General features: G+C 48.5%; 1 protein-coding gene across 3 annotated transcripts; it reads right to left on the bottom strand.

The window, feature by feature from the left end:
- Positions 1 to 2853: 2853 nt before the first annotated feature.
- Positions 2854 to 8327, bottom strand: LOC308677978 (uncharacterized protein). 3 transcript variants are annotated; one of them, XR_014028574.1, is made up of 3 exons: positions 7727 to 8327; positions 4587 to 5849; positions 2854 to 4222 (listed from the first exon to the last, which is right to left on the bottom strand). XR_014028574.1 is itself a non-coding variant. In XM_081344732.1 (3 exons), exons 1-3 carry the CDS (start codon positions 8313 to 8315, stop codon positions 4170 to 4172), a joined length of 711 nt encoding a protein of 236 aa, XP_081200858.1. In that variant the 5' UTR covers positions 8316 to 8327; the 3' UTR covers positions 2854 to 4169. The 3 variants fall into 3 exon arrangements, 2 of the variants coding, with proteins under 2 accessions (XP_081200858.1, XP_081200859.1); XM_081344732.1 differs by having other exon boundaries at positions 4587 to 4655; XM_081344733.1 differs by lacking the exon at positions 4587 to 5849.
- Between the last annotated feature and the right edge of the window lie 473 nt (positions 8328 to 8800).

Below are 8800 nucleotides of genomic sequence, written 5' to 3' on the forward strand. Positions count from 1 at the left end.
CCTCCCCTGTGAAAGCGAGCTGGTTTTGGGAGGGGGGGACACGAGGGGGGGGCAAAGCCAAGCCGCACTCCTGGACGGATTGCCGCATTTTGAGTCACTTCTTGTTTAAATCTTGCAGAATTAAAGGCACTGTTTCCTTGGCTACGTAAACTCTGCGCCTTTGCCTCTTCTGTTCTGCACATGCACCTATTTTATATATAATATACCTTATATAAGTCTAGCCGTGGGTCCCGGGCAGCCCTTCTCAAGTATCAGTGACTTTTAAGATGAGTGGACTTCACATCCCAGAATTCCTCAGCCAGCCCTGGAGCTTAAGATCCACCCACCTTAAACCATGGCTGGCTGGGGAATCCTGGGAGTTGAAGTCCACCCATCTGAATGTTGCTGAGACTGTCCATGGAGTTTCTCTGTAAACAGGGGAATATTTATTTATATATATATATTTATTTATATTTATATTTATATATATATATATATTTATATTATATATATATATATATATATATATATATATATATATATATATATATATATATATATATATATATATATATATATATATATATATATATATATATATATATATATATATATATATATATATATATTATATATATAATATATATATGTGTGTGTATATATATATATATGTATTATATATATATATGTATTATATATGTATATGTATTATATATATGTATTATATATATATATTATGTATATGTATATACATGTGTGTGTCTATATATATATATATGTGTGTATGTGTGTATATATATGTATGTATATATATGTATATATATATCCCGTTTACAAAAAGGGATGCGGTGGCTCAGTGGGTTAGGATGCTGAGCTTGTCGATCAGGTCAGCAGTTTTGCGGGTCGAATCCCAAGTGCCGCGTAACAGAGTGAGCGCCTGTTACTCGTCCCAGCTTCTGCCAACCTAGCAGTTCGAAAGTAGGTAAAAAAATGCAAGTAGAAAAATAGGGACCATTACGGTGGGAAGGTAACAGCATTCCTTGTGCCTTTGGCGTCTAGTCAAGGTGCTGGTGATGACCTATAAAGCCCTAAATGGCGAGGGTCCGGGATATTTGAGGGAACACCTGCTGCCAGCATCAAGCTCCCTTCGTCCAGTGCGCTCCCACAGGGTCGGTCTTCTCAGGGTGCCGCCGGTTAAAGATTGCCGGCGGGTAACACCCAGGGGGAGGGCCTTCTCAGCCAGCCGCTGTAGCAACATCTTGATCTGTCTTAAGCGCTTTGTAGAACTTGCCAGCACTGGGTAGTAGTAGTAGTAGGTGTGCCATGTAGGAGAGCGGGGTGTTATCGACAAGCTGGATTGAGCTGCTAAGTGTTCTGATCTACCAAAAGAAGCTGCTGTAACGAAGGAATCACGGCTTGATTAGGCAAATTGATTTTTTTCAATCTGAATAGAACTGGAAGGGACCTTAGAGGTCTTCCAGTCCAGCCCCCTGCTCAAGCAGATCCTATTCCATTTCAGGTAGGTGGTTGTCCAGTCTCTTCTTGAGGGCCTCCAGGGATGAAGGACCCACAACTTTGGGGCAGAACCTCAAATACTGGAAGACTGCTATCGTGTTACACACACCCTTTAGACTGGCCAAACCCAAATCCTGCAAGCCGCCTTTATATGTTTTAATCTCCAGGCCTTTAATCATCTTAGTTACTCTTCTTTGCGCTTTTTCCCAAAGTCTCAACATCTTTTTTGGAACGGGGGGGGGGGGGGAACCAAAGCTGGATGCAGGATCCCAGGTGTGGCCTTACTAAGGCTTTACTAAGCGAGACTAACACTTCACACGATCTTGATTCCATCCCTGTTTCTGCAACCTAGGATTGCATGAGCTTTTTTTTTTGGCTGCCGCTGCGCACAGCTGGCTCATGCTGGGAACTTTGACTCGAGTCATAAGTCGTTTTTTTTTTTTGTATCTGTTGTAACTTTGAACAATAAGCAAGCAATTGGTCATACGTCAAGGACCGCCTGGGTGTAGCACCTCATGGCCCGGTGTATTGGGACAACTGAAGAAAATCAGGTTTGCAGGGAAAACTGGTTGAACGTGGTGAAGCGTCCTACAGCCACAGCCAAGATTAATAGCTGTAAAAGTTTCTGTCTTAATAGTGTGTCAAACTAATTGCAGCAACAGGAAGGTTTAAGATTCAAGCAACCGACGCAGCCCAAATTTGCAGTCTGGAATAGGAACCGCCGCTTTGCCATACGTTCAGCAGAAGCTTCCAGGTTCCCCCCCCTCAAGACAACCCCCCCCCAATTGGGGGCTGACTCTCCCATTAGTCCCAAAGATATTTCCCCCCCTCCCAATTAGAATGAGACTCTTGGCCTCCGAAAGCTTTGAGTCACATCCCGCCGTGCTCGGCCAGGTTTGCAAGAGTTGCCTGCCGCAAAGCTGCAGGCCAGGGTGTCGTCTCACGCTGAGTGACTCAGTGGCCTCCTACACAGTCGCATTAAAAGCAGCCTCGGTTGCAGGTCACGAGAGGCGGGGAAGATTGTATGCCCAGGGCGGTGAACAAACAGGATATGATCCAAGGAAGTGGCCGCAATCTTTCAGTGGAGAAATCCGGATCGAAATGCCTGCCGGGCTATCAAGCTGAATCAACCTTGATGGAGAAACTTAGAAGCCACGGGAAGACGGTGGCCTTCCAAAATGCTTAGGCTTCCTTTGCCTGTTGCAAAAGGCAGGAGACCCACCGTGGCATGTGGCCCGGGGAATTTTATCCACGTCGACTGTGGAAACCACAACGCCATGCACGGTTGGTGCATTTTCTACGTCGTCGGCCACCGATGAAACCCAGCCAGCTTCCGTTTCAATTATGTCAACGGCAAAATCCTTTTTAAAATCCTACATGTTTTATTAACGTTATGAAATAACGCACAACCGTCGAACGAGGAAAGCAGAATATAAATATTAAATTACGAAGGCTTTCAGACACATTTCACAGAAATGGATTTTTTAAAAACAAAACACAAAATATACAGCATTTGAAACTCGACTTCGGACCAGGTCACGCGATCTCTCGTCTTTAGATGCAAACATTTCGCACAGGAAAAAAAAAGGACCGTTATTCCAGTTCGTAATCAGTGCAACCAAATCCTGACAAAAGACAACTCAGAACGACCTTGTCGCAAACAATCACAAGGGTACCATTTATCTTCGAAAATGGAAGTTATTTTCTCGGGCGCTGTTGTGACTTTGAACCTGTTCAGTTTCAGTTTCTCATCTTACCAAAAAACCAAAAACAAACAAACAAAACAAAAAACAAGATCAAGAGGGCAAGTCACCTCCTTCTATACAGACCACACAATCCTAAAAGTCAAATTTGAGGGCTTCCCCACCAGCATCTTCATTTTAGGCCTACGGATGTGAAGGAGGTTCCGATCCAACCAGAGAAATAGAAATCCTAGCTGAAATATCCATTCTCGTAACTTAAGGGGCAGAAATGCCCGTGGCAGCATCGTTCCAGAGGCGATGGTCAACATAAATTGGTTGTTTGAAACGTTCTGTTCTCTGCAGGTTAGAAAGATGCCGTGCGAAAGATCTCAGCCTCTTTTAAGATTGGAAGAAAAACACCGTAAACAAGGATTTATAGGTCGCCCGGTATCCTTTCGTTCTACCTTCAAGGAATCAATGACCCACGTCAAGTCGTATAAAAAAGCATTTATTCCATTTTTTTTTAAAAAAAGTCACGTGGATTGTTTTGCCAGGGTATCGGGGGGGGGGGGGGGGAGAAGCACTTCCAGAGAACAAGGTCTGAGGTTTTTTTTTTTTAGAAGAGAGATTGTGAACACATTTAGTGGGAGGCTGTTAACATCTTCCAACGAAGTAAATCTAAAAAAAAAGAAAAGAAAAAAAAGGCTCTTTTAACCTTGAAGGAAACGTATTTTCACCAAAACGCGGCTGGTTGTAGAATTCTTTTCCTCTGCTGCGACTTGGGTTTTTTGCTGCGCCTCACGGCGAGGAGTGGCGAAAGAAATTCCTTGTCGATTCTTCTTGGGCCGCCGTGGAACCCACAAAAAAAGACACCAGTCCGCCGTGTCTCTCCAAAATGGGAGAGGGCGCCGTCGCCTCCTCCTCGGAGAGGCAGTTCCCTTGATGCAACGGACCACAAAACAGGTTTCCTCCGCGTCAAGTGACCCTGGCTTTTCAGATGACGTAGCAAGTCACAATGGCCACGTCCTTCGTTCCGGAACCGTAGGCTGCGGGAGAGGGAGAGAAAATGGCTGATATTAAACAAGAGAAGAGGTGAACCTGGCTTGCACTCAGAAGCATCTAAAAGGCTGGGGGTTTAAATTCTCACCTTCCCAGAACACACGCATATTTTTTTTAAAAAATGAGTCAGTCGCAACTGTGCTCAAAACCCACATCTTGCCACCACCACCACCCCGCGTCAAATGCTCAACTCCTGGCACCGACTGCCTTTCTAAGCCCCAGAGATGCCAGGTTTCCAGCTTCAAAATGTACACTTATCTGCGCTTCCCTGATTCAACCTATTAAGCCAATCCTCTTCCCCCAAATAAATACAGGCAGAAAATCTCCTTGGCTCCCAACAAAATTGCTTACCGTAGGAACCGATCAGAATCCCCCAATTAGCTTTTCTCCCTTTGCGGTGTTTACCTCTGGGTCCTTTCGCTGTCGAGTTATTTCCCCGTTAGAAAAACAGCAAATGCAGAAATCAAAATATATCAAGGATAACAAATTGCAAGCAGCTAAAACTTCTCTTACTGGGGGGCAAACGGAGCGGTTGTTCTTGCACTTCAAGGGGAGGCAGGCTGTTTCCGACTGGGCTTTTTTCCCAGGGGAGAAGCGGATTTTGTGCCGAACGGTTGCAAAGTTAAAAGACGTACGGGCACTTACAAATACGACAAAACGCACTTCAGCTGTCTAATGGGACCGACACGTTTTCTTACAGTCGCGACTCTGGCCCAGGAGAGCGAGAAAAGTTTTTGAGGGGGTCCTTGGTGCTCTCTGAACTCCGTCGTTTCCTTGCAGTGCACTCGCTGACAGCGTTACCTAGTTGGGTCACGAGACGTCTGCAAGAAAACAGCCAAGCACAGAGACCCCTCAAGGACCCCTCACTTCAACGCTGAGCTGCAAATATTCTCCTTTATTGGGGGGGGGGGGAGGAATTTGTTCTATCAAACTGAAAGCAGAAGGGAGCCTCCATTCCTTGCCTTTTCGCCCGCAGCCTTGTTATTTTTATCACCTTACTGCCGACTTCAGTCACTGGGATAAAATATCAGCAAAAAGCTTTACGGCTTTTGTGCCGCGTCCGTCGTGCAACTAAGCAATTTTTAAGCCACGTTTTATTGTTTACCACAAAATCAGTAAAATGCATCATAGATACGGTCAGCCTAATCCACAATTGGGTTCCATGCCAATTGCCTCTCGTTAACAGCTGAGACCACCACCCCAGAGGCTTTTTTTTGGGGGGGGGGGAACAGCCAGATTTTCAACAGCTTGCTAAAAAAAAAAAAAGTCAGGAATGCTTTTCGATGTTGCAACTCAACGGGGCATTTTTTTCCCCTTTCCCTTAGGAAAGACATCCTGCTTAAGCCATGCACGCCACTTCCAAAACACGCAGCTCATTGCAACTTTATGAATCACTCTTGACTATTAAAAAGCAGGACACCGATCTAAGTACGCAGCGCCCTAAGAATACTTTAATTAAAAGCCTAAGGGTTACAATGTGTTTGATAAAAGTACATATTTAGAAGCCAGTGAGTCAAGAATGGAAAAATACAGGGAAAGCTAACTGAATCATTTTGATACTCTGCTGATGATGATGATGCAAAGATGGGAGGCCTCGGACCATCCGGAAAGCATCTGACAGGAAAAACAAAAAACCTGGATGTAAGCAGAAGGGACGAATAGACCGAACAAATGCAGTTTTGGATGGTGAGAATTGTGAAAAGTTGCAAGAAAGGTGGAGGGCACCCAAAGGGGAAAATTTCAACTGGCGGGCTGTAGGAAGACGGCCTTCTCTGCCTCAGCTTTCTGGAACATCCTGCCCCTAGAACTGAGGAAAGACCCCCCAAACTCTTGGCCAATCCGCAAAAGGATAAAAAAAAATATTGTGACTTTGTGTGTGGGGGGGAGGGGGGCGGAGAGGACCAAGCAACCATGGGGCTGGCTGTTCTCTCAACAGGCTCCCCCCCCCCGTAACAATCCAACATTAAATGGCCATCAAAGAATTTCCCTCTCCTCCTGATAACTTGTCGTTCTACAATTTCCAAAATTTATCCCCAATATTTTTCATTTTAATCTTAAAATTTGTATACCCTGGTTTTATTTCTTATTATACTTTGTTCGTATTCATCTACAGAGAGGCTCTGCACTATAAAACCCGAGATGTCCCAAAGCTGCTTTTTTTTTCCTTTTTCACAAGGCAACTGGACTTGTTTTTCTTTCGAAGACGTCTCGCTTCTCATCCCAAGAGCGGGAGAAGCTTCCGGGATGAGAAGCGAAACGTCTTCAAAGAAAGACAAGAAAGTCCAGTTGATCTCCTGGGGAAAAAGAAAAAAAGCAGCTTTGGGATAACTGTGACCTGGAGGACCGAGAATCTCCACGGACAGAAGACGAGATAATTTAATTTTATTTTAATTGAATTTCTATACTATAATGCCTATAATGCCGGTTTTAATGATGCTCGCCAACGTGAGCCGATTAAATTCAAATGCATTGGCCTCGGGTCTCGTTTCAAAGCAAGCGTGGGCAGCTCAGAGCACGAGAAACGTTTCAGAGACCCTGAAATTTCGAGATGGGTGGGCGTGTAAAGTTAATAAATCTTAGCTGAACCTGTAGACTCGTCATCCTTGAGGGGGTTGGCACGTCCTTGAGGCATCTCACCACAGCTGTTCCAGGGTGGCCAGCCGGGGTCCCCCCCCTCTGCCTTCAAGGGCTTCGAATGCGATGCACCCCCAAACCCATCCAGGGCCACGGAGGGAGGGGGGGGCGTTTTCCAATCCTGAGCTTCCTCAACACCCGAGTTAAGGTGTCTCCACAAAGGAAGGCGAAGGTATGCATCCTAGGATAGGTTCCAATCTGGGATCTGTCCCCAGGACCGGACCTTCTGCCTTCCGAGCTTTCAGACTTCTTTAGCCTCACGGTGTTTCCTGCCTGCCCCAACAGCTGAAGCTCAGCCTTCCCGTTTTAAGGCAGGAAGTCCCCAAGCTTGGCCGCTTTTTAAGCCGGGTGGACTTCAACTCCCAGAATTCATCAGCCAGACAGGCTGGGGAATTCTGGGAGTTGAAGTCCACATAACCTTAAAGGTTGCTTGTTAGTCGAGGATTCCCGGGAGCTGCACACACGGGCTAAAATGGTGTAGGGTTAGGGGGTCCTCAAACCTGGCCCTTGGACGACTTGTGGACTTCAACTCCCAGAATTCCTCAGTCCACAAGTCACGAAAGGGCCAAGTTTGAAGACTCCTGGTGTAGGGTCTACTGCTTGGGTGGGGTTGGACTAGATGACCCACAAGGTCCCTTCCAACTGTGTTAATTCTAAATATTCTAAATAAATCGAGCCAAATTCAGCGGGGGGGGGGGAAGGTCTTAATCACGTGCTGCAAGCCTTGGAGGGAGGGCAATTGAGGCCACGACCCCAGTCCCAACCCTTGCAAACCAATGTTTCTCCCCCTGGCTATGAAAGACGCTGGAGTCTCCCCGGGACTTCATTTCCCGTCATCCCTCGGGAAGGACACTCACGGTTGATTGGCTGCCGCCTCCGCCACGTGGGCCCAGATCCGCCGCGGCCCCGCCCTCTCCGGTCCCGCGCATGCGCTGGTTGGCCGCCGCTTCCTCCGCCTCCTCCCTTGAGGAATTTCTTCAGCGTCCGCCAGGGGCGCCATTGCTCGTCCCGGCCGCTCTCTCCCTCCTCCTCCTCCTCCTCGCCTTCTTCGAGGTCTTCGTCCCCGGCTAGGCGCTCCACGCGGCCGGCTTGCTCCCGTTCCCGCTCGCGGAGCACGACCCGCTGCCAGAGCTCGGCGTCGATGGGCGGCAGGACCAGGCGGCGCCGCCAGCCGCCGCTGCTGCGCCTCACGCCGGCCGCCAGCAGGTTGCCGCGCTCGCGGAGGGAGGTGACGGCCCGGCAGTAGGGGCACGTGACCTCCTCCCACCAGCCCTCGCGCGCCAGCTGGCACACGCAGGCGCTGCAGATGACGTGGCGGCAGCGCGAGGGCTTCCAGGAGCCGCGCGCGCCGCCCAGCCGCCGAGGCGCGCGCCCGCAGCGGTCGTAAGGCATGCAGCAGATGCCGCACTCCAGCTCGGGCGCCTCCTGGCTCTCTATCTCCGCCATCGCGCCCGCGCGTCCAACTGGCCGAGCGCGCTCGGCGGTTGCCTGCAGATATATATAGTCGCGCCGAGTTCCCAGCCACGCCCCCCCATGAGCATTACGTCCAATGAGCAAAGGCGGGAGTGCCCCGCGCGCGCGGAGATCGAGCCACGCCCCCGGGTATTCCATCCAATCAGGAGCGCGGTGGTGGTGAAGGGGGGGGAGAAGAGGCCACGCCTCCCCTGACGTCTCTCTTTTTAGGCGGGAAAAACGGTGCTGCCGTTTGGGGCGGTGAAAGGCAAGAAGGGGGCGGAGCTTGAGCTGAGGCGAATGGGGTCAGGCCGAAGTTGGTCTGGTGAAGCTCCTCTGGCTCCTGATGGGGAAAGCGCGATTTTTAGGTGTGCCTCCAACCTAGGCTCGGGCAAGAGAGATTACAAAAAAGGAATATAGGTAGTCCTCGGCGTACAACCGCTCGTTGAAGTTAGAATGGGCCTGAAAGAAATGACTTT

The sequence above is a fragment of the Vipera berus genome (assembly GCF_964194415.1).
Source record: "Vipera berus genome assembly, chromosome: Z".
NCBI classification, from domain to species: Eukaryota; Metazoa; Chordata; class Lepidosauria; order Squamata; family Viperidae; genus Vipera; species Vipera berus.

Excerpts from the sequence above, each read along its gene's own strand:
- LOC308677978 (XM_081344732.1), bottom strand. The coding sequence starts at position 8,315 with ATGGCGGAGATAGAGAGCCAGGAGGCGCCCGAGCTGGAGTGCGGCATC. Across the intron at positions 4,656-7,726 it reads GAGGCGGCAGCCAATCAACC|CGAAAGGACCCAGAGGTAAA; the intron begins GTGAGTGTCCTT and ends ATAACTCGACAG. Across the intron at positions 4,223-4,586 it reads GATTCTGATCGGTTCCTACG|CCTACGGTTCCGGAACGAAG; the intron begins GTAAGCAATTTT and ends CCTCTCCCGCAG.